Source organism: Aquarana catesbeiana, linkage group LG08, assembly GCF_042186555.1.
Source record: "Aquarana catesbeiana isolate 2022-GZ linkage group LG08, ASM4218655v1, whole genome shotgun sequence".
Classification (NCBI taxonomy): domain Eukaryota; kingdom Metazoa; phylum Chordata; class Amphibia; order Anura; family Ranidae; genus Aquarana; species Aquarana catesbeiana.
Window position 1 is genome coordinate 88729769 of NC_133331.1, and position 26683 is coordinate 88756451.

General features: G+C 41.4%; 1 protein-coding gene across 3 annotated transcripts in view; it reads left to right on the forward strand.

Annotated features, from left to right (window-relative positions):
- SH3PXD2A (SH3 and PX domains 2A) overlaps window positions 1-26683 on the forward strand; it is a 467201-nt gene that overhangs the window by 88189 nt on the left and 352329 nt on the right. For all 3 annotated transcript variants that reach the window (XM_073596110.1, XM_073596107.1, XM_073596109.1), the window contains exon 2: window positions 4416-4496. In XM_073596110.1, coding sequence (XP_073452211.1) covers window positions 4416-4496 — 81 coding nt within the window. The remainder of the gene's footprint in view (window positions 1-4415; window positions 4497-26683) is intronic.

Below are 26683 nucleotides of genomic sequence, written 5' to 3' on the forward strand. Positions count from 1 at the left end.
TATCGCCATGCATGCCAGAGTGAGAGCTATAATGCTAGGCCCATTATCTACAGCTAACTCTAAACTGATGACCTGTAGGGGCTTCTAACCACTTCAATACAAGGCACATTTACCCCCTTCCTGCTCAGGCCAATTTTCAGCTTTCAGCATTGTCACAGTTTGAATGACAAATGCACGGTCATGCAACACTGTACCCAAACTAAATTTTAATCATTTTTTCACACAACTAGAGCTTTCTTTAGGTGGTATTTAATCACCACTGGGTTTTTCATTTTTTGCTAAGTAAACGAAAAAGGACTGAAATTTTTCAAATAAAATGCGTTTTTCTTTGTTTTTGTTATAACATTTTGCAAATAATAAATGTTTCTTCATAAATTTATGCCAAAATGTATTCTGCTACATTTCTTTGATGAACATACATAACCCAAATTAGTGTATATTATTTTGTCTGTAGTAAAGTTATAGAGTCCACAAACTATATATTTAAAAATGGACCAATCCTGATGTACTGATGGCCTTTTTTGAGGCCCAAAAATGCCAGAACAGTACAGATACCCCCCAAATGACCCCTTTCTGGAAAGTAGACAGTCTGAGGTATTTAGTAAGAGGCATGGTGAGTTTTTTGAAGTTGTCATTTTTTTGTCATACTTTTTTGAAAAATGAAGAAAATAAAAAAAAAAAAAAAATTCACAATTATTATTTGTTTTTTACATACTGTCACCAGTGTAGTACAGCATAATCTTATAACTGATGTGACGGTGATCATGGACACTGACTGGTGACAGTACGAAACATTTACATTTTTTACATTTATTTTTACACACACTGTGACCAGAGCAATATAATGTTATCATAGTAACATTGTACTACTCTGGGGAAGCGATCAGAATTTATTAATTTTTTTAACACATTATGATCGCTTATATCAGTGAATTTCATTTCTATAAACAAGCATTTTACTGAATGAAACTGATTCATTCAGTTTGTTTTGGCCAGAGCTAATCACATGGTACAGATGGGCTGTGATTGGCCCTGTCTGTGCCATGTGATCACATTGACCAATCATAGCTAGCAACACAATTGTACACAATATATTGTATGAAAGGAATCTGTCGTGTCTGTCATGTGATCTGCTGTGATTGGTCACAACGGTCTCATAGTACAGGCAGCGAGCTGGTACAATGATCAGTCATCGGCTGTGTCCACAGCGCGTGGCCGCGTGAGCGGTGCCTTCTGAGAGGACATCATATGTCGTCCACTTAGAAGGAGGAAAGTCCTGCCTGGCTGTCAATCTGCTAAGGTGTTAAAGTGTCGCCTATGTAAAATATAGGGTACCAAAGTTTGGACCGTTTCACAGTCACAAGCAATTTTAAGGCTTGACACATTGGGCATCTATTTACTCGGCACAACCTCATCTTTTATATATTACCAAATAATTGGGTAATATATTGCATTTCATGTTCCCTGAAATTAACGAGTGTATTTTTTAATGAAATTTAGTGTTTCATAAAACTATTGCACCAATATCACGAGACATAAACAACAGATCTACCGCTAGGGTGTCTGCTTTAGGAATATATAAAATATTTTGGGGGGTTTCTGTGACCTTCAGGCCTAAACATTTTTTTTAAACGTGCACAAAAAATGCAGCAGCAAAAGAGTTAAATATAATACCTCGGAACTCCCCACCAGAAATATCAAGGTTGCTCTAGTTGGCATTGCAGCAGTTGTGGAATGTAATACATGGAATTTTACTGTGAAGTGAAGAATGGAGCTCATTCCTTGTCCCCAACATGTCATATTTAGGCAAAGTGTTTCACCTTTCCTTGTATCTTCTAAAGGACAATTGGACTCTTTAATGTATGTATACAATTTCTTTGCAATTAATTGATGCACATATGTTTTGGCTTTTTGTCTTTTCTTTTTTTTAAAAAAAAAAACAAAAAAACACATCTGTCATTCTAAAGTAACAGACTGTCATGGGTCTTTTATCAAATACCCAGCAGCTACAAGCATGATATCTCCAAGTTGTATTGTAAAACAGCTGCTGCAGGGTTTCCTTTTTGTTTCCAGTCTTCCTCATCTTGACCGGCACCACATTCAGATAATATATTGTTACATTCTTTGTTGTACTATGTGCCTGCTCTCCTTGCAATTTCATATTGTACAACTAAATTACAAAATTGAAGTTTTATTGTACTTTTTATAATAATGTTAAAGCGGAGTTCTGCCTTCCCCTCAAAAAATGAAAAGTCAGCAGCTACACATACACGTATGTGTAGCTGCTTTTTAATATTAGGACACTTAAGACCCCTTTCACACCAAGGCGCTTCAAAAACGCCCTAAAACGCCTCAGCGTTATTACCGCGTTTTTACAGCGTTTTAGGGGCGCTAGCGGTAAAATTAACGCAACGCTGCAGGCGTTTTAACAGCGTTTTTCAAGCGTTATTGAAGCATGTGTTATTGATGCTATCTTTCTGCTTTCTGTTTATCCTTTGTGAGATCATGTAAAGCAAGCAGTGTCTTGTAAAGTAACAAGCAGTGTCTTGTTTTACTTCAAATCTTAATTTTTCTGGGATTATTCTTTTTTTGGCACTTAAATTTTGTTTTTTTTTGGCACTTTGATGGTCTGTTTAATCATTCTGACCTTCCCACAATTTCAGTCCTGTTGTTGTAAATGCTCTCTTTTCTGCTTGCATGTTTACCTTTTTGTGAGATCATGTGACTTTTCTACAGCTCAGGGCGGATTATAGGCGCTATTCAGGCATTTTTACAGTGTTTTCAATTCATTTCAATGGAGAGGGGCGTTTTTGAAGCGCTTTTTTCAACGCTGAAAAGCTGCTCCAAAGATGCCGCTTGCAGGACTTTTCTCAATGCCCCGCTAGCGCAACGCCATTGAGATGCATGGGGAGAGTTTTACGAGCGCTTTAATAGCGTTATTTTTAGCGCTAAAACGCTGAAAAAATGCCTTGGTGTGAAAGTGGTCTTACCTGTCCTGAAGCCCAGCGATGTCGGCACTGCAGCTGATGTTTCCATCGGCTGTCGGGTGCTGCCGCCGCCATTGCCGGGTCCCTACTGCACATGCGGGAAGTGAGACTGCGCTCTCCTACTGGCCCGACAGTAGGGGAGGGAGAAGGAGGGGGGTGGACTTCTGACGTACCTTGCTGCACAGAGGTCCGACGAAAGAGGAGACAGGGTACCTGTCAAAACCAGGTACCCACTCCCCCTCCCCCCGAAAGGTGCCAAATGTGGCACCAGAGGGGGGTGGAGACAGATAAGCGGAAGTTCCACTTTTAGGTGGAACTCCGCTTTAAGGTTTATTCTGGCTACTGACCACAAACTGTTCTCTTCAATAACATCCTTTGCAGCCAACCCTGCAGCCCTAAACAGTTGTGATCTGTGTTATCACATGCAGATCCTGGGGTGTTCATTCTAACTAGACAATGCTTAGAAATGATGTAGCCATAATGTGCCGCAAACATGGATACCTGTACACAAACATTTTCTGATCAGGGTAGATAGAACTTGGTTTTAAAACTGCAGGTTTCTTTTAAAGTATATCTCTAGAAATTACTCTAACCTCCTTTTCCTCCAGAGCACATCCCTTCTTTAATTTTGTTTGTTTCCTGTACCCTGTTCCTGTAGTGGGAAACTACTTTCTTTACTGCCTGTGATATCATCATAAGGCTTGTAAAATGTATGCAGGTACAGCTACTGGGACATCTGTTCCTATTGACATAGGCATGCTTCCAGTACTACATCTCCCAAGAGCCTGTTCCATACACACAATGTTTAGGCAGGCTTTTGGAAGTCAAGGTAGCAGCAGTGTTTTGCTGGGAAAGAAATTGAGGTACCTATGTGGACTAGAACAGAGAGTGGTAGGGAAAAGTTCTATAGTCCAGTGGGTTTCAGTGCCACAAAAAGACTGTGATGTCAACCCAAACAAGAAGTTAGGACTTCAATGGACTCCTGGCAGATCAACAGGGATTTTTCTCTACTTATAACATTAATAAAGGGATAAACATGGAGAAATGTGCTTGTATTAGAGACACACCGATGGATAAATATCATTAGATAAAGGCTCTTCTGTAGTTAAATGATTTGCCAGCAAAAGCTGAAAAACTGACTTTTATTCTTATCATTTGACCCAATTTTGAAGTTTGTAATTGGACTGCATAAACTAAAATTCATCTTGTAATGGTCTGATTTTAGCAGAAAGAAAACTGATTGGTAGATAAGAGTTGCTGCATTAAAGAATAAGCACTTTTTAACAGTGTTCATAATGATTGCAAAGCATGTATTCATTTTTTTTATATTCCTTGTTTTTTTTCCATCGGTTTGTTTATGTGTTGTGTACAGCATTGTGTAACAGGCTTTTTCTAAATTACCAACATCTCGCCTTTATATCTCCACAGGTGTACATCATAAAAGTAACCTGGACAGATTCAACATCTCATACAATCTATAGAAGATACAGCAAATTCTTTGATCTTCAGGTAGGTCATCCAGCATATAGTCATACAGTACAGTAATTTTTTGTTGCTTATAAGTAGAATCAGGGTTTTTTTTCTTTGTGTCCTTAAAGCGGACCTTCAGTCATTTTTTCAACTTTCCACCTATTAAATCTTCTGCCCTTGTTATTTTAACTTTGGATAATAAAACATTTTTTTATCTGCCAGTAAATACCTTAAACAGCCAACTTCCTGTTTCTTGTCTGGTAAAAAAAGCCTAGGCTTATGACATTGTGCACAGCTCTCTCTCTCACTCTTCTGAGAGTTTGCCAGGAAGGGAGGGGGGATGAGTCATAAGAGGGCCAATTAAAGCTGCAGGGCTGCATAGCTGGAGGTGTGCCTCTGTTGTGTCTGTGTAAATCCAGGAAGTGAACAGGCAGCAGCTTCAGCTGCCAACAGTTAAAATGGTTGCAGCCAGACTCAGCAGAGAGAGATTTCTGCAGCATATTTGGCAAGTACAGAATCACAGTGTCTATAAATTAATATGCAAAGTGGTTGGAGGGAAGCTTCAGAATGGCAAATATGTTTTTTATTACAAATTATGTGAGCAGACTGCAGTTCCTCTTTAAAGCGGAGTTCCACCCAAAAATGGCACATTTTGCACCTTTGGGGTTTTTTATATGTCCCCTGTCCCCACTTCCGGGAGACCGGGACGAGGCGAAGTACGTCAGCAGCTCGTCCTCCCTCCTCCTCTGACGGGCCAGTGAGAGAGTGCAGCGCTCTTCGCGCATGTGCAGTAGGGACCCGGTCGTGAAGCCAAAAGGCTACACCAGGTTCCCTCACCAGCATTGGCGGCGGGAGCACCCAACCAGCCAGTGTAAACATCGGCTGTGGTGCCGAAATCTCTGGACTCCAGGACAGGTAAGTGTCTTAATGTTAAAAGTCAGCAGCTACAGTATGTGTAGCTGCTGACTTTTAATTTTTAAAGGAGCGGGCGGAACACCTCTTTAATTTAGCTGCCATTCTGCTAAACTCTGGGTCATTGCCATCTTCCTGTCCTGAACTGTAATCCAATGGATTATAAAAAAGAAAGAAAAAACAATGAAGGTAATTTATTAAAACTGGAATAGACAGAACCTGGCACAGCTGTGCATAGTACCAATCAGCACCTATCTTCAGCTTGTTCAGCTAAGATTTGAAAATAAAAGACAGACGCTAATTGGTTGTCATTCACAGTTGCTCCAGATTCTGGCTGCTCCAGGTTTGTTAAATTCCCCTCCATATCCCTTTTTTTATGAAAAGTTTACTCATTGCTGTGATGGCAGTGATCTAATGTGTAGGTGTGTATCACTAGTATGGCAATGGTATAAATAGTTTTTTCACAAATGGAAAAAAGATGAGCATTTTCTCAACAAAGATCATGTAAACAATGGCATAGGCGAAGAAAGGGCCTGAAGCAGCTCTGGATCAGATGTGTTCAAGGCACAGATCATGTTTTAGAACTTTTTTATTATTGTTTTTTTCCTCCTATGGGAAAAATATTCTTATTCAAACAATGAATGAACAACCAGTTTTTCAAAGATGAGAGCTGGTAGTTACAGTGCCTTGCAAAAGTATGCACCCATCTTGGATTTTTACCTATTATGTTACATTACAGCCTTTAGTTCAATGTTTTTTTATCTGAATTTTATGTGATGGATCAGAAAACAATAGTCTAAGTTGGTGAAGTGAAATTAGAAAAATGTATACATAAAACTATTTTTCAGAAATAAAAAACTGATAATTGACATGTGCGTATGTATTCACCCCCTTTGTTATGAAGCCCATAAAAAGCTCTGGTGCAACCAATTACCTTCAGAAGTCACATAATTAGTGAAATGATGTCCACCTGGGTGCAATCTAAGTGCCACATGATCTGTCATTACATATACACACACCTTTTTGAAAGGCCCCAGAGGCTGCAACACCTAAACAAGAGGCACCACTAACCAAACACTGCCATGAAGACCAAGGAACTCTCCAAACAAATAAAGGACAATGTTGTTGAGAAGTACAAGTCAGGGTTAGGTTATAAAAAAAAATCCAAATCTTTGATGATCCCTAGGAGCACCATCAAATCTATGATAATCAAATGGAAAGAACATGGCACAACAGCAAACCTGCCAAGAGACGGCCGCACACCAAAACTCACAGACTGGGCAAGGAGGGCATTAATCAGAGAGGCAGCACAGAGACCTAAGGTAACCCTGGAGGAGCTGCAGAGTTCCACAGCAGAGATTGGAGTATCTGGACGTAGGACGACAATAAGCCGTACACTCCATAGAATTGGGCTTTATGGCAAAGTGGCCAGAAGAAAGCCATTACTTTCAGCAAAAAACAAAATGGCACGTTTTGAGTTTGTGAAAAGGCATGTGAGAGACTCCCAAAATGTATGGAGGAAGGTGTTCTGGTCTGATGAGACTAAAATTGAACTTTTTGGCCATCAAAGAAAACGCTATGTCTGGCGCAAACCCAACACATCACATCACCCAAAGAACACATCCCCACAGTGAAACACGGTGGTGGCAGCATCATGCTGTGGGGATGTTTCTCAGCAGTCGGGACTGGGAACCTTGTCAGAGTTGAGGGAAAGATGGATGGTGCTAAATACAGGGATATTCTTGAGAAAAACCTGTACCACTCTGTGTGTGATGTGAGGCTAGGACGGAGGTTCACCTTCCAGCAGGACAATAGCCCCAAACACACTGCTAAAGCAACACTTGAGTGGTTTAAGGGGAAACATGTAAATGTGTTGTAATGGCCTAGTCAAAGCCCAGACCTCAATCCAATAGAAAATCTGTGGTCAGACTTAAAGATTGCTGTTCACAAGCGCAAACCATCCAACTTGAAGGAGCTGGAGCAGGTTTGCAAGGAGGAAGGGACAAAAATCCCAGTGGTAAGATGTGGCAAGCTCATAGAGACTTTGCTTCACAATAAAAAAAAAACATCTTCAAAGTTGTGGGCATGTTATGTAAATGAAATAATGCAAATCCTCAAACAATCCATGTTAATTCCAGGTTGTGAGGCAACAAAAATGCCACAGGGGGTGAATGCTTTTGCAAGGCACTGTATAGACACTTTCAGCCTCCCTAAATATATGTACAATATAAAAATTCAGCGGAATGTAGCTTTTGGTAAATAGAACAATCATTTCATTTTACATTGACTTTTTTTATTTCTTAAATTATTATGAAAAAAATGTTGAAAGAGCAAAAATCACCCTCCTTGGTTATTTAACAGATGTGCCCATTCTGGACAGTTACTGATCCCAAGGTCTCTCCTTCCATAAAATCTACATTTGATGTTGTCATATGAGTTTTAACCGAAACTAAAGGTTTCTTTTTTTTTTGTTAACTAAGTAAGCAATGCAGATTATGAGCTAATAACGGTGACATTTTCTGAACGTATCTGATTTAGAATCCTGGGTGTTCTAAATGAGCTTGTCAGGGAATGAGGTAGACAACAAATATACACCTTACACATTTCTCTTACAATTCCTGACTAAGGAGCAGCTTTTATATCTGTATAACTGGGGATTGTGTGAGCTTTTGTTAACACATTTAAACCCCTGCATAACCATTTTTCTGGGGTCTATTCTTTGGGTCTCCTGGCCTTTCCTGGTGGATTTGAAAAAGTTCTCATCAGGCAAACCCTGTCAATGGAGTCAGTGTTATGGACAGGAAATGTTGTCTCAGTATTGGAGAATGAGCCTTGAAAGCTGCTATTGATAAGTAAACGGGTGCCTAGCGTCAATGGATGGCGCCCACTGCTTTAATGTTCTACCTCCTACTATATTAAGGAAAGTTAATGAACCATTTTGGATTTAACTCCTTTTTCACTTGTTGGTCTGTAAAATACATGAATTTAGTGTTAGTCAGTGCAAGATATGAGATGTACTTTTTTCAATTTGACCTGTTCTCCTCAACAAACTGCTTTGCGATGTGTTGTACAAAAACTGCATGCTGCATTGGGCTTGTTATCCTGTAGTTTTTGATTCAAGTAAATTTAATAGTGCTCTCCCATGACACATTTCAACATATTTTCTGTAGTGCTCACTGGCGTCTGTTTTTTAAATCTCTTCTAATTTGAACAAACCCTTAATGGGGACTTAAAGTATATATAAACCCAATCCCTAAAATCTCTTAAAAGCTTTATATAGCTTTTAAAGTCATTTCTGTGTTTTTAAATCTGCAGCTTTTTATTAAAATAATTCTGCCATAAAGGTCCCTGTTCAGGCACGTGTGGTCACTCAGTCACACAGGAGCCTAAAAGCAGTCTTTTCAAGACTCATTTTGTAGTCACGATCCATTGCTGTCACCATGAGGAAACCCGCTCTGAGAAATGGCATCCAAAGAGGTTGCAGGAGATCAGCAACACTGTACTGTGATAGGGGGGACAGAGTGACATTTAGTAATTTATTTTAAAAAAGTTAAAGTTCTCAAGCACACTGGACATAAAAAATGCTGCTCTTAACTTTCTGCCACCCCATGTTAGCCTATGTGTCCATGCACACATAACCATTTCGAGGCTGGAGACTTGTGTATTCAGAAGAGAAGCATTTTTTTTTTTTTTTTAATTCTTTATTTATAATTTTATCAATACAAAACCATATCCCACCAACACTGTTTCCTTTTTCATTTCAAGGATCACTTATTAATCACATTAACCCCAAACCCTCCAACCCCTACCCCTCCCTCCCCCCTTTCCTGCAGGAGGACTGCCGGAGGACCACCCTCATAATTAAGTCTTGCCAGACTCCGGTTGAGCTTCCGCCATTTATACTGTGTTAATTATCTCCTCCAGGTAACTCCAAGACCTTTTAAATTTTTGCCATCCTGCCCATTTCCCCGTCCATTCCTCCTCCTCGTCTGGTGCCAGTCCCCCCTCGTCCAAACACTCAATATTATATATTTCGTTTATGTTAAATAGCCAATCTCGTATATTTGGATTTGACAGTTCCCGCCATTTCAAGGCGATCTGTCTTTTAGCTGCATCGAGCATTATTGGGACCAAGGAGGACCGGTATCTTTTTGCCGACATCGTCGTACCGTGGAAGAGACAAACCCAAGGGTCCTCTACTATTTCTTCCTCAGTGATCTCTTTAATCAAGGATATGATTTTTTTCCAATAAATCTTAATGGTGGGACATTCCCACCACATGTGAGCCATGGTTCCCAAGCATATACACCCCCTCCAGCAGGTACTTAATTTTGAACTATCCATTTTGCTTAATCTGTCTGGGGTGGCATACCATCTTGCAAGACATTTGTAATGAACTTCCGTTCTTCTTATGTCTCGTGCGAACAGTGTACCAACTGCAGGATCGTTTCTAAAAGCGCTTTACTGCATTGTGACCCCAACTCCTGCTCCCACCTTTTGATGTAAGGAGGCACCTCCAGTTCCGTCTCTGTTCCCAAAATCCTATATAGTTGAGCGATCACACCGCCAGATTGCCCCCTCACACAGAGCCGCTGAAGCGGTCTATACTCATCTTCACTTCTCAGTGGTTTAGGTAACTTGTCTATAAAGTGCGACAGCTGCAGGTACCTCCAACCATCTATCACCCATAACTCTGGTTCCTTCCTTAACTCAGCTAACGTGCGGATTCTCCCTTTACTCAAAAATTTTTTTAATTGAATACAATCATCCTTCAACCAATTCCCCCCCACCTCCCTCATCCCAGGTTCAAACAATGTATTATTTTTCATGTAAATCAATGGTGAATTATATGTCCATTTGTTTCTATTGTGTATCAAGTCTCAATATTTAAAAGTGTTATGTGTCAAAACGGCCGTATTACTACTAAGTGCTCTAAATTTAGGTGGGTTCCACATAACGTGCCCTAAATTAGTGTTACTTAAATTGTGTTCTATGTTTACCCATCTTTTATCCGATTCTTTCTTAAACCAATCAATAACTCGTGCTAAAACTACAGCTATATAATATCTATTGAAGTCGGGCAATGCTAGTCCGCCTTTTTTTTTCCCCCTACTTAGAATTGCGTAAGAAATACGTGTTTTTTTGCCTCCCCAGACAAATTTCGCAATAAGGCTCCGTAGCACTCTGAAATAGTACCCGGGCAGAGGGATGGGGACCATCTGAAACTTATACAATATTTTAGGTGTCAGTACCATTTTAACCGCATTTACGCGTCCAAACCATGATAAAGGTCTTGATGAAAATCTCCTAGCTTCCTGCCTGATCTCATCCAGCAATGGGATATAGTTTTTTAAATACAGTTTTTTGTAAGTGTTAGCTAATTTTATCCCTAAATACTTAATTTCCCCTTTCCACGGGAAGGGGAACACTTCAGCTAGGTGGGCCTCCTCTTGTTTTCCTATACTGATATTTAATATTTCTGACTTCTTTACATTTATTTTAAAGTTAGAGATGTCCCCGTAACCTCTGAGAATCTGACACAGGTTTGGGAGCGAAATTCTGGGATTCGTGATGAAGAACAGAACATCGTCGGCAAAGGCCGCGAGTTTATGCTCCTCTGTTCCTATCTTCACTCCGCTACAATCGGGATTGTTACGGATAGTGGCCAGTAGAGGCTCGAGGGTCAACACAAATAAGAGAGGGGAGAGAGGGCAGCCCTGCCTAGTCCCGTTTGTCATACTAAAGGGCTTTGAGAGGGCCCTATTTACCTTGACAGAGGTCGTGGGGTTGTTATAGAGTATTTTGACCCACGAAATAAACCTCGGTCCAATCCCCATGACGTCAAGAGTTTTCATCATGAACCCCCAGTCTACCCTGTCAAACGCTTTTTCAGCGTCAATCGACAGGAATAGAACTGCGGGCCTACCCTGTTTGCTGGTTTCCCCCAGGAGAACCGCTCGCACCCCATTGTCCCTGCTCTGTCTCCCCGGTACAAAACCTGTCTGGTCTGGGTGAACCAGACAGGCCATTTTTTCCTTCAGTCTATTGGATAGTACTTTCGCATAGAGTTTGACATCTGAGTTCAGCAACGAAATGGGCCTATAACTTGAGCAAAGCTTGGCATCCTTCCCCTCTTTTAATATCAAAGTTATCGTCGCGGCTAGAGCTTCCCTCTCCATTTCACAGTTGGTGCCTAATTCATTCCAGTAATGACACAGCCTGGGTACCAAGATATGTTTTAATTTTTCTAGATAGATAGTGGAAAATCCATCTGGACCAGGGCTCTTGCCCTTTGGGGAATCTTTTAATGCAGCCAATATTTCCTCCTCCTCAATGGGTCTATCCATAAGGGATCTCTCCTCCTGAGACAACTCCGCCAGTCCTGCCTCCTTCAGGAATTCCTCCCCTCTACTCCTAAATTATTATTCTGACAAATGGAATGAATGAACACCCAAATTCCTGATGCACCTAGATGTGTTGGAAAAGTGTGGCTTTAGATATGTTTATTACACTGCTTTTCTCCATGTGAGCTGGGAAAACACCAGAAAGTTAAAGCGGAGCTTCAGTCATTTTTTCAACTTCCTAACTATTAAATCTTCTGCCCTTGTTGTCTTAACTTTGGATAGTAAAACATTTTTTTCTGCCAATAAATACCTTATACAGCCCACTTCCTGTTTCTTGTCTGGAAAAAAGCCTAGGCTTATGACATCATGCACAGCTCTCTCTCCCACTCTAGTGAGAGTTTGCCAGGAAGGGAGGGGGGATGAGTCATAAGAGGACCAATGAGGTCTGCAGAGCTGGAGGTGTGTGTCTATGTAAATCCAGGAAGTGAACAGGCAGTAGCCTCAGCTGCCCACAGTTAAAATGATTGCAGCCAGACTCAGTACAGGGAGATTTCTGCAGAATATTTGGCAAGTACAGAATCACAGTATATATAAAATAATATGCAAAGTGGTTGGAGGCAAGCTTCAGAATGGCAAAGATGTTTTTATTACAAATTATGTGAGCAGACTGCAGTTCCTCTTTAAGTCATTTTTTCTTCTTAGGCTTATGATGCTGTTGCCTGCATTTGCGCTGAATCCCGGGAGATAAACGTCAGATTTCTCAGCAGTGCTCCTTTTTTTTTCCTTTCCCTCAATCTTGTGAAAGTTTGCTGGCAGGGGAGGTGGTGGGGAGAGTGGAGCGAAGCTGTGGGGAGTGACTGGAAAGCCGAGGATGTCTGCAGGGTTTGAGGGGGCTGGAAGTGGGTGGACATAGGAGGAGACTGCAAAGGTCGATGTGCTTTATGCGTTTTCCAATGAGTTATGGCAGTCCCCGCTGCATTTAAGGGTGTGGCAGCCCACTTTTATGGAACAAAACTGAATCTTCACATAAACATCAGGTGCCCAGGCAGGGGTTGTTCCACATCAACATGAATAATCAACTCAATATGCCAAGGTACCTGGCTCCCTTGTCAGCAGCACAGCTGCTCTTACTAGTCCGTCTGACTGTTTCCCAGCTCTTCTGGTTCTCTTGGCTCACCCAGTCTATAGTCACAGTACCCTGTTGCATGGCCCACTCCTGGCCTCTGGATAGGGGTTCCCCTAAAACCCTGATAGGAGATAACCTGACTCCTGGGAGGAGCCCTTTTTTCTCCTGGCTACTGGCTGGGGTGCCTCTGGCCCCTGGTTGAGACCACTTGTCTCTTCGCTCCTGGCTGAGGCTCCTCTGATCTCTGGGTGAGATCTCTTGTTTCCAATATGGAAGCTGTCACCAAACTGGTAGCTCTGAGTTATCCTCAGACTTGGTTTATAGTGACCCCGCACACCTGTGTACTCACACTGGCTGCAGGCATGCAGTAAAATCCAGACACCAGATTGAAGGTTCCATCTTATCCAAGGCACTTTGAAACCTTCAAGCTCCAGACTCCAATCCAGGACTGCAGAATCCAGAGAAAATCAAAAACACAGCTTTCTCCGCTTAAAAACTATAGTCTGGAATGCATTAAGCCTAATGGCCCATACACAAGTTCCGAAAATCAGACGACAGATCGTCTGGTTTTTTTTTGCATGCTAGTCGCATATCAAAAATGGAGAGTTTACTAAAGTTACGAAAATTCTCATACAACAGAATAAAAAAATCGGAAGTGAGGTCATGTGTTGTAGTGTATTTGTATTGTGTTTTCGGACTACAACTGTACTGATTAAACGAAAATCGTACGATCTGGTATCATACGAAAACATTTTTTATGCTTGTCCCATCAGATAATATCAGATAAACTGTTGTGATTGGCTCTCAAAAGTACGATTGTGTTGAAAGCGGTAATTTTCGTCTGATTTTCGGATCGCGTGTACGGGCCATTAGGGCTGGTTCACACTACAAAAACGCACTCCAGACTGTTCTGGATGTGTTTCTGCATGCATGTTTTTGGCAGGTTCTGGTGTGTTTTTAATGCATTTCCGGATGCATTCCAGATGCCTTTTTTCATCTTTTTTTACTGTTCTGGGGACTGGTGTGTTTTTTGATGGGTTCCAGTGCATTCGGGTGTGTTTCTGATGCATTTTACCGCATTCCAGTACAGTCCAGTGCAGGAAAAATGCAGCATGTACTACTTTTTTTCTGGAACTGGAAAGCCTTGGAATTGATCACACTGGTGTGGACTATGCCATTGGAAACCATATAACCTACTTTCCATGCATTTTTTATGCAGAAAAAAACACACTGGGCTGCATGTGATGTGAACTGACCCTGAATGTGAATCCCGAGTCATTGTCTCCTACATATTCACAGTGACAGGGCCTTGCCTGTCACAACTTCAATAAACTGTATCCAGAATATCCTGGGCTTTGCTGAACATACAAATAACTGCTTTTTTGACATCAATGCTCAATTTTGAATGAGTTTGGTCCCCATGGGTTGAACATTTTCTTCCCTCAGAATTTGATCACTGTCTCCTCAACCTCCTTTAATTGGTTATCATAACCTGACATATTGTGCCACAACCTCCAGCTGTAACCTCTCCCCCCTACTCCCCCTTCCCTCCAGCTTTGATAATTAGGACTCTGCAGGTGCACCAGCTGATTAATAATGAAAAAGCCACTCCCGTTCAGGCGAACTCTGTACATTGACAAAATCCAAGAAACATCTTTTTCTTCAGAGCAGAAACAGGTAGTACTGCAACATGGTTTGTTTTTATCCTTGCAATGTACATTGATCACCTACAAGGGATTGTTTTTTCTCAACAAAAGTGAAATTACTCATCAATGATGAACATATTTCTTTGTAGAATCCAGTATGCAGGAGTCAGCTGACAATGTAAAAATGGCAAAAAAACTATGTTCTTGTTGTCCTTTTTAGTAGACTTGTCTGCTGGGCTCCTTGGTATTAGCTATTGTGTAATAAGTTTGAAACATGATACTGGCTTATTCCTGAACTAACACTAAAAACCACAGTTTTCACACTGTGAAAACTAAGTGAAGATTTACCACTTGTGCTAATTTGACAGACAGTGTTTTGGTTTGGGATTTGGGGTCTTGTGTCAGTATTGATTTATACTGCAAGGCAAAATTGTCATTCCTGGATTCAGGGCATTGCGAAGTGCAAAGGACTGCTTTGTCAGAATGTGAATGCCTTTGATTAGTGCACTGTGTCCGCCTACAAACTTTCACTTTTCTGTGCACAGTAGACAAATAATCTAGAATTTGAGTGCTGATAAATGCTTTCTAAATACTTATTTTGCTGTCAGACATGTTGTAATCATAATTGGCTACTATTATATTGTGTAATATCAACCTGTCCTGCTTAAACTTGCAAATTACATGTTCTCATCTTTATAATATTACACTTAATTGTTGGCGAGTGATTCATGCTGCTAGAATTTCAGGCTGTTCACATAGGTGTAAAAGCATTATCTGCCTGTAGGATACTTAAAGGATAAGTTCACTTTAAAAAAATAAAAAATGCACATTTTTTTGCAGGTAATGTGCATTTATTATTTTTTGTTGCAGGAGCCTGGAAAGCATTGCACCAGCGATCAGAAGTTCGCTGATGCCATGTGGGTCTCCAGCACACTCTCAGTGTATCGGCTTACCCATACATCCCATATGGGTAAGCCAATAGGACAGGAAGACTCAGTGAACTACCACAGCGCTCCACAGCACGTGGTAGTTCGCTGAGAACTACAAGCCGACAGCCGCTAAGGATGACCAGGCTTGTAGGTTTTTCAGACACATGGAGCTGTGTGTCTGATTGATGTGGCTGTGTGGGCGGAGCCCCTCATGTCCGCGCTGTTTTTCAAACAGTGGAAGCTAGTGCGGAGAAGTTCTCCCCATACTGCTGCCACAGGGAGGAGAGGGAGGTGGGCAGTGGGCGGCAGCTGCAGCATTGGGAACATGTTACATGTTTGACCCTAAAATTGGTGGAACATGTAACATGTTCCCAAAGGAGAACTTATCCTTGAAACCACAACTCCAAATATAAATGTGCTTTTCGTTTTTAAATAAAATGGGAATTAGTATTTTTGTCATGATTTTTTTTTTCTCCATTAGGGTTATTTTCCATTCTTACATAAAGGTACAATATAATTTTTTGAATTGTTGAATACAATTCCTGATGCAATGTTAGTCTACTCCTGAAGAAGTGAATTTTATTTATGAAACGCATTGAGAATAAGTTCTGGGTCTTGGAAACATCCAATATGCACAATAATGATGGTGTAAAATTGTAATTGGAAAGGATTCCGAATCTTTGGAGAATGCTCAAATTATTAACAATGGAATTTTCAGAAAAATTTATTTTTTATTATGAGAAAATTTTGATTGTGATTTTTACACTATAAGGTTAAATTCTAAAGAATTTTAGATTTGGTTGTATTGTGTAACAATTGATGTAGTACCCAAAAAGGTCCTATTTAGTATTGGATTTGCAGCAATTTTTGTTTGTGGTCACAGTTTTTTTTTCAGAGTATGTAATGAAAAATGCATACGTGTCGGTTACCCTTTGATGTCAGAGGTATAAGCAACTGAAGTTGAATGCTCATTTTTTCACTTCTGAAGTGTGTCCTCTCCTAAGTCTTGACTCTTTTGAGTTGATGTTCAGCCTTGTAGGGAAGGAGCCATCTCTGTACAGGAAGTCCAGATTTATTTAGAATGTCAGCTGACTGTATCATTGGATCCTACTCCCTGTTTTGACTTTCTGTTTTTCCTAAGGTCACCTCTCATTGTACATTTTATCATTGTAAATATTAGTTTACACTGCAGGGGTTTGTGAAACGTATACTTTGCCATTTGTTGGGGTTCAAAGTAGTCAGCCAAGCATACCGTACAGTAAAACCTTGGTTTGAGAGCGTTTTGCAAGACAAGCAACATTTTTAAATACATTTTGACTTGATATACAAGCGATGTCTTGATATACAAGTAGCGTCATGTCACAACTGAGTATAAAAGAGAAGAGAGGTGCCTCTAAGTGTACCAATATGGTTACATTTAATGGAGGTACAACATTTAGCAATTCACATGGTTGATGATTAAAGCAGGCACATCTAAGTATGCGGGCATCTGGGGTAAAGCTGTTCACATAGACCGTCCTCCTCGCCGCCGTTGTCCCTTCCACTCTGTACTCCACGAGCGCTTCAGTCGCTCTACTATAGAGTAGTCTCCCCGGTCACGATTGCAGACTGACAGCAGTGAGTGCTGGCGGGAAACGGTCTATGTGGACAGCTTTATCCCGGATGCCTGCATACTTAGATGTGCTTCTTTTAATCATCAACCATGTGAGTTGCTAAATGATGTACCTTCATTAACCACTTACCAACCGGCCCATAGCCGAATGACGGCTGCAGGGCGGTTGGATAACTCTGGGTGGACGTACTATGACGTCCTCCCAGAATTCCCCTCTCGCGCGCCCCCTGGGGCGCGCACCCGAACACATCCGTGACCGCCGGGTCCGGAGGACCCGGCGCATCACGGATCCCGGTAAATGGCCGCTGATCGCGGCCGTTTACCATGTGATCGCGCCGTCAAATGACGGCGCGATCACATGTAAACAGACCGGCGTCATCTGATGACGCCGGTTCCTCTCCTCCCCCTCTCCTCCCCGCCTGTGTACCGATCGGTACACAGTGAGCGGGGAGGGGGATGGATGGATGTCTGCAGCGCTGTGGGCTGTATGTGTAGTGCCCACAGCGCTGCACAGAGACATCCAGGCATCCATCCATCCATGCTCAGCCATCCCCACTACACTGCAATGCTGAGCAATACTCTGCAACACCCCCACAATACTCTGCAATACCCCCACAATACTCTGCAATACCCCCACAATACTCTGCAATACCCCCACAATACTCTGCAATGCTGTGCAATACTCTGCAACACCCCCACAATACTCTGCAACACCCCCACAATACTCTGCAATGCTGTGCAATACTCTGCAATACCCCCACAATACTCTGCAATGCTGTGCAGTACTCTGCAATACCCCCACAATACTCTGCAATACCCCCACAATACTCTGCAATACCCCCACAATACTCTGCAATGCTGTGCAGTACTCTGCAATGCCCCCGCCATACTCTGCAATGCCCCCACAATACTCTGCAATGCTGTGCAATACTCTGCAATTCCCCCGCAATACTCTGCAATGCCCCCGCCATACTCTGCAATGCCCCCGCCATACCCTGCCATGCCCCCGCCATACTCTGCCATGCCCCGCCATACCCCGCCATACTCCGCAATACCCCGCCATACTCCGCAATACCCCGCCATACCTCGCCATACCCCGCCATACTCTGCCATACTCTGCCATACCCTGCAATACCCTGCAATACCCCGCCATACTCCGCAATACCCCGCCATACTCTGCCATGCTCTGCAATACCCCGCCATACTCCGCAATACCCCGCCATACTCCGCAATACCCCGCCATACTCCGCAATACCCCGCCATACTCCGCAATACCCCGCCATACCCCGCAATACTCCGCAATACCCCGCCATACCGAGCCATGCTCAGCTGTACTCGGCCTCTGTATGTGGCCAGGCTGTGGAAGTCTCACATGTGGTATCGCCGTACTCAGGAGGAGCAGGAGAATCTATTTTGGGGTGTCATTTTTGGTATGTACATGTTATGTGGTAGAAATATTGTATAAATGGACAACTTTGTGTTTAAAAAAAAATGCGTTTTAACCACTTCCCGCCCACCGGCCGTCATACAACGTCCTTGACTTTGTGCGGAGATATCTGAATGATGGTTGCAGCTACAGGCATCATTCAGATATCGGCTTTTTCAGCCGGCGATTCCCTACACCATAAGAACGATCATAGCAGCTGTTCCACTGCTTGATCGTTCTTACGGGAGGCGAGAGGGGATGTCCCCCCCTCCCGCGCTTCTACCGACTCACCGCTACGATCGAAGCCAGGATCGTTTTTTTTTTTTTTTTTTTTATTTCAGGCTTCCCAGCCTAGAGGTGAGATGTGGGGTCTTATTGACCCCATATCTCACTGTAAAGAGGACCTGTCATGCCATATTCCTATTACAAGGATGTTTATATTCCTTGTAATAGGAATAAAAGTGGTCAAAAATTTTTTTTTTGGGAAAAAAGCATCAAACTAAAATAAATAAAGTAAAATGAACAATAAAAAAAAATTAAACATTTTTAAAGCGCCCCTGTCCCTGCGTGCTCGCATGCAGAAGCGAACGCATACGTAAGTCCCGCCCACATATGAAAACCGTGTTCAAACCACACATGTGAGGTATCGCTGCGATCGGTAGAGCGAGAGTAATAATTTTGGCCCTATACCTCCTCTGTAACTCAAAACATGTAACCAGTAAAAAATTTTAAAGCGTCGCCTATGGGGATTTTTGAGTAGCAAAGTTTGGCGCCATTCCACAAGCGCGTGCAATTTTGAAAGGTGACATGTTGGGTATCTATTTACTCAGTATAACTTCATCTTTCACATTATGCAAAAACATTAGGCTAACTTTACTGTTTTGGTTTTTGTAAAGCACAAAACAGTTTTTTCCCAAAAAAAACGCGTTAAAAAAATTGCTGCGCAAATACCGTGCGAGATAAAAAGTTGCAACGACCGCCATTGTATTCTCTAGGGTCTTTGCTAAAAAAACATATATAATGTTTTGGGGTTCTATGTAATTTTCTAGCAAATAAATGATGATTTTTACATGTAGGAGAGAAATGTCAGAATTGGCCTGGGAGCTACAGAACGCCTGAAGGTGCTCCCCTGCATGTTGGGCCTCTGTATGTGGCCACGCGGTGTAAAAGTCTCACACATGTGATATCGCCGTACTCGGGAGTAATAGCAGAATGTGTTTTGGGGTGTAATTTGTGGTATGCATATGTGGTGTGTGAGAAATAACCTGCTAATATGACAATTTTGTGGGAAAAAAAAAAAGTAAAAAAAAAAAACCTTGATTTTGCAAAGAATTGTGGGAAAAAATGACAACTTCAAAAATCTCACCATGCATCTTTCTAAATACCTTGGAATGTCTTCTTTCCAAAAAGGGGTCATTTGGGGGGTATTTGTACTTTTCTGGAATGTTAGGGTCTCAAGAAATTAGATAGGCCGTCAGTACTTCAGGTGTGATCAATTTTCAGATATTCGCACCATAGCTTTTGGACTCTATAACTTTCACAAAGACCAAATAATATCCACCGATTTGGGTTAATTTTACCAAAGATATGTAGCGGTATAAATTTTGGCCAAAATATATGAAGAAAAATTACTAATTTGCAAAATATTATAACAGAAATGAAGAAAAATGCATTTTTTTACAGATTTTTCGGTCTTTTTTCTTTTACGGCGCAAAAAATAAAGAACCCAGCGGTGATTAAATACCACCAAAAGAAAGCTCCATTTGTGTGAAAAAAAGGACAAAAATTTCATATAGATACAGTGTTGCATGGCTGAGTAATTGTCATTCAAAATGCGAGAGCACCAAAAGCTGAAAATTGGTCTGGTTAGGAAGGGGGTTTAAGTGCCCAGTTGTCAAGTGGTTAAATGTAACCAGATTGCTACACTTAGAGGCGCCTCTCTTCTCTTTTATACTCTGTAGCATTTCATGGTTACACAACCTGGTCACATTGCTATAATCGTTTTATATGGACTATAGACTGAAGGATTTATGAATAAATGGTTGTGGAATGAATCATTTGAGATTTCCATTATTTCTTATGGGGAAATTCGCTTTGATATACAAGTGCTTTGGCTTACAAGCTTGTTTTTGCGATGAATTCTGCTCACAATCCAAGGTTTTACTGTATATGTATTTTAAAAACTGCTCTGTAGCACTCGTGTTTTTTATTTAACCCGTATGTCCAAATGGCTGTCATCTGATATCTGTGACCAGCAAGAATGTTATCTTGGGTTTATTCAGTTCAGAAATATATGTTCTATATTTCCAGACTGTACTCCCAATCATATTATTATAAATGCCATGGCTTACAGCTACGGCTTTAGACTATAACAATTGATTTGAGAGGAAATGAGGACAAATACAGTAGTGCTAGTGACTGTGCTTGTCCCCCTCCCATCCCATCATATATCCGCTCAACTCTTCATGGGTTTGATTGTATCCCATACAGTGTAGCACACTGATTATTCAGGCTCCTTCCTGTAGGAGGATACCAAGCTGAATAGGAGTTTACAAAGCAGGAAGCTGTGATACCACCGGTAGTAAATGACGTAAATTTAAAAATGGTTACATGAGATCATACATCACCCAAATGTGAACTTAAACTCCTAACCCTAGTGAACAATGCAGTGCCTGGCATCACTAATGTACGTAAAAAAATAAAATGGCTGTAGGCAGGTGCTTTTACTTTCTTTTGTGTCCTTATCTGTTAAATTTGTGACCATGACTTTAATTTATTTCCATGGTTTCCATGACCTTCCAGAAGATGTGAAAACTAGCAAAAACATGATGTGCCTGAATAGACCAACTCCATGTTGCTTGCTTTGGCTTGTATACCATTATTGTAGGGGGTTGTTATTCTAAAAGAGTATATTCATTCAGTTTGTGTTTACTGCAAATTCATATATTTTATGTTGAAGCTGGTGATGGCTAGATATTGATAAGAATAATGTGAGCACTGAGGCGTGCATACATCATCCGGTTTGGCTAATGAAGACTGGTATACTGCCTCACTTCCCTTGTCTTAAAGTATAACAAAAGGCCTAACTTTTTTGTTTGTTTTTATAGGGTGGAGAGGGATTAGAACCCCTGTTAGTTTTTATTGTGGTGTGTGCACCTATTAAGGAGATTCGTCTGTCATGTTAAGACCCCTTTCACACTGAGGCTGTTTTCAGGGGTTTTAGCGCTAGAAATAGCACCTGCAAAGCACCTGAAAATTGCCCCCCATGCCGCCCGAATGTGAAAGCCCAAGTGCTTTCATACTGGGGCGGTGCGCTTGCGGAAAAAGTCCTGCAAGCAGCATCTTTTGGGACAGCGCTCCCAATATGCCCCTGCACATTGAAATGAATGGGCAGCGCTTCGGTAGCGCAGCAACACGGGCATTTTTAACCCCTTCTTCGGCCACTAGCAGGGGTTAAAAGCGTCTCGCTAGCTGCCGAAAAGCACTGCTTAAACAGCGGTAAAGCTCTGCTAAAACGAGCAGCGCTTTACAGCTAATGCTCGAGCGGCCCCAGTGTGAAAGGGGTCTTACTGTTACCATTGAAAGTTATTGTAAAAGAAAATCCCAAATTTTGTGTTTTGCGTTGTCCCTGGAACAGTAATGGAGTGGAAATCTTCCAATGGGAACACTAGTTCTGGTGATTTTCGCTCACTACCTGTGTTGACTTACAAAAAACTGACAGGCGTTATACCCTTCCTTAACCACTTCAATACCGGGCATTTTCACCCCCTTCCTGCCCAAGCCAATTTTCAGTTTTCAGCGCTGTCGCAATTTGAATGACAATTGCGCGGTCATGCAACATTGTATCCAAATTAATTTTTTATCATTTTTTCCACATAAATAGAGCTTTCTTTTGGTGGTATTTGATCATCTCTGAGCGACAAGTTTGAAAAAAAAACCCACTATATTTTAGATTTGCTATAATAAATATCCCAATTAAAAAAAAATAAAAAATTTCCTCAGTTTAGGGCAATATGTATTCTTCTACATATTTTTGGTAAAAAAAAAAACCGCAATAAGTGTATACTGATTGTTTGCGCAAAAGTTATAGTGTCTACAAAATAGGGGATAGTTTTATGGCATTTTTATTATTATTATTTTTTTTTACTAGTAATGACGGCGATCTGCGATTTTTATCATGACTGCGACATTGCGGTGGACATATCAGACACGTTTAACACCATTTTGGGACCATTCACAGCGATCAGTGCTATACAAATGCATTGATTACTGTATAAATGTCACTGGCAGGGAAGGGGTTAACACTAGGGGGCGATCAAGGGGTTAATTGTGTTACCTAGGGAGTGATTCTAACTGTAGGGGGAGGGGACTCACAAGGGGAGGAGACTGATTGGTGTTCCTCTGTACTGGGAACACATGATCGGTCTCCTCTCATCTGACAGGACGTGGATCTGTGTTTACACACACAGATTCACGATCCTGCTCTGTTAACGGGCAATTGCGGTCGCCAGGCATGCGCATCGGCTCCCGGGTGACTCACGCCCCCCAGACGGCCTGGGAAGCCCAGGACATCATATGACACCCGCCCAGGATGGGAGATCTCTCTTGCGTACGTCATATGGGCGTCATATACGATAATGGGCGGGATGGGAAGTAGTTAAAGTGGTTGTAAACCTACTTAGTAATAATCACGCAGTCCCCTGTCTTTCATAATACCAAGTGCCCTGTGTATGCGTCTTATTAAAAATATGCTGTTCTGTACCTTATTTTATAGTGCCACTTGGCGCTCACGTGACAGGCCGTCTCTCCCCTCTCCCAATCTGACAGCTAGAGTGGGAGGGGCCAAGGGAGGATGAGAAATTTGTTCAGTTTATGGCCAGCTTTAGATCCCACTTTGTTATAGAGAGATTTGTAGCAGGTGTACTACATAACTGAAATGAGAAAACTTGAAAATGAGCACTTAGCCCAATTTTTTATATCTTCTGTTTAGAGAGGCATATATAAGATCCAACTTTCCTCTGGAGCCGTGCTGCAAAGATTCTCCATCAGAGAACTCAGGAGGAATTAACTATAATTGTATATCCACAGTGGGCTTATCACCTCTACTCATTCATTGAGGGAATGCTTTGAGAAATTACAGAAAAAGAGTGTTGCAAGGTTAATCTTTACACTTCCGTACATAGTGTATTCCCATGCACCTATTCAACTTAAGAATATCTCCCAGGATTAGGTAAAATAAATCCAGGTATTTTGGAGTGCTTGGGTATCACCCAGGAGCCTTCAGAAGGATTTTTTTTCCTTTACCAAAGCAAAAACAGCAACACGTGCTTCTGTGTTTTAAATAGAGAACAGCACATAGCCAAGACCCCACCCTGCGAAATTATTTGCACTACACTGCAGTTTATTAATTGGCATTTGCAAATTCAGACAAGCTGAGCCCTTCCCTCTCATCCATGATATTTAATTCAGATGTTCAGCAGTTCAGTCATCAGCAAGAAACTATAAAAAAAAAAATACAAAGTGCAGTGCTTTCCTTCCCACATCCTCTACCAATAAATGCTTCCTTAAATCAACACATGAGTAAGGAATTTGCTAACAGCAGCTTGATATTTACTACTACAATGTTGGATGTAAATATTATGACAAAACATTCTGTTTCATAATAAACATTGTACAGTAGGAAACTAATATAAACACAACAGATACTATAGCGCAATTTTGCTGGTGGTGAAGTCTGATACACTTTGCTAGTACCTGTAGACAGGGGCATTACCCATCCTCTGTCCGTTGTAGGCAGGCAAAAAACATTTGGGTTGGACTGCTTGAGGTGGAACCCTCATAACCCCCTCTAGGGCAAGCAATTTGAAATTGACAGATAGATAAATATATTTACAACAACCATCAGATTAAATTCAGCTATACTCTCAATAAGCAAGAAAACCCACCTTAGGGAAACGACACAAACAAAGTAGAATCCCACACATAGAAAAAATAAAAAAAGTGCCATGCAGTGACAACAATATAGTGAAATCCCCTAAACTTAATAAATCACTGAATCCCATAAAAATAAAATTAACAAGTCCAATTCCTTTTTTCTCAGTCTACTGTTTTGTGGATTTTCAGGTGTGTGATACCTCTACTTACAATCGTGCACCCAATTTCACAATATATAGTGTGAGCCCGACACCAACAATCAAATGCTGTCACCTTCTTAATATGACCTAAATATAGAAGCTCTAATGCACCTTCCACTTTAAACTGGGGTTAATATAGCAATGACTGGTCTCCCCCTCTGTGGCCAATCAGTCTCTCAGTTCACACCCATTCTCACACTCCATAAGAGAAATGCCACCAAAAGCTCAAAAACAATGACTAATCATAGCACTCTCTGCATTCCCACTAATATTTTATTAAAATAAGTAAATCACTGCATGTGTTTCCCCTTAAAGTGATTTTAAAGGCTCAAGGTTTTTTTTTTTTACAATGCATGAAGGTAAAAAAACCCTCTGTGTGCAGCAGCACCCCAACCCCCTCTAATACTCTCCTGAGCCCCCTCTCGATCCAGCGATGTGCATGAGAGCTGAGCTTCCCCTGGGTCTCTCATTCCTTATTGGCTGAGGCAGCAGTGGGAGCCATTGGCTCCGGCTACTGTCAATCACAGCCAGTGAACCAATGAGGAAAGAGCCAAGGGTGGGGCCAAGCCACAGCTCTGTGTGTCTTATGAACACATAGAGCTGTGGCTTGGAAGCGTGCACACACCATTGCACCCAACGCACCAGTGCTCTCAGAGCAAGTAGTTTGGTATTGGAGGCACTGGCTGAAAAGGAGGGGCCAGGAGCGTCAGTGGTGGACCCGGGAAGAGGATGAGCAGGGCTGCTCTGTGCAAATCCATTGCACAAAGCAGGGAAGTTTAACATGTTTGTATTTTTTTTTTTTTAAACAAACCTTTAATGTCACTTCAAGATGTACAGTCACTTGGTAACTCACAAGATGGTGTTCCTCTCACTTCGGGTTTTTCAGCATGACATCATTGGCTCCTGCTTGGGAGGAGCTGATGATGTATATGGTGGACTGATAACACTTTATTCAGGGACCTAAGTAAAAAAATATTGTTTATTTTATTTTTCCATGATTCAGAGATTTATTAAATTTGATGAATTTCACTATATTGTTGTATATTTTTTTTTATTTTGGTATTCATATTCGTATTTTTGGGAACACAAAAAATACCATAGATTAAGGTTTTTGTATAATTGCACTGCAGTTCTTTGAATATTTACATAGAAATTATGCTTTTTTGAACAGGGTTGCCACCTCGTCTTTTTAAAACTGAACACATATGAATTATACAGGTTCTGTGGCTTATTAAGGTGTCAGAAAAGCGATCTGTGAATAGTGTCAATTTGTCCTCCATTCATAGAGTGCTCTTCATTGCAGAAAGCAATAGCACAGCTTTAATGAAGTGAGCAGGGAGTGGAAATGGGCATACATAGTTGGGACTTTAAAGTGTGCCAGTCACAGGTGCAATCACTGGTTTATTAGCAACACTGGAAGATCACAGCTACAGGGGGTTGAAGAATAAAGATTTCAACAGGGAAGCCACCAGCATAAGGGACTAAACCCAGGACCCTGCATCCACTATATCTGGTCTCCTACAATACACAGAACATGGAAATGCAATTATTTTAGTAAATATAAACTGCTAAATACCTTTTCTCATCAGCAGTATATAGCAGCCTTGTAACTTCTATTAGTGTCTTGCCGAGCACTGGTTAAAGCTTGTGGGGGAAGTTTTCATTCTCCTCTGCCTGTCCTATTAGTCTGCATGACCCCTGAGCCTCTGTCTGGACAGTGTTGATCGGCCCTGTGCTGATCACATGCACTCTCTCAAGAAATAAAACTAACTCTCTAGCAATACACACCAAACTGAGTATGTGCAGCTTGTCCCCTGGCCTTTGTTCTATCAGGAGATATATTAGGGACAGTGGAAGAAGGGGAGGATCAGAGGAAATGGGATCAAACAGCCTTTTTATACAATGCAGAGAATTAACCCCTTAGGTTCCACAGTGAGTATAACAAGCATGCTTTACTGCATATACAGACTGATTTTATTGTTGTGGGTTTAGTAACATATTACATTGTAAGCCAAAGTGGAGCCACGTCTTTCTGGAGCCACGTCTTGCCGGAGCCACATGGGTCAGTGCACACTGCAGAGAGACAAGCTAGCTGGA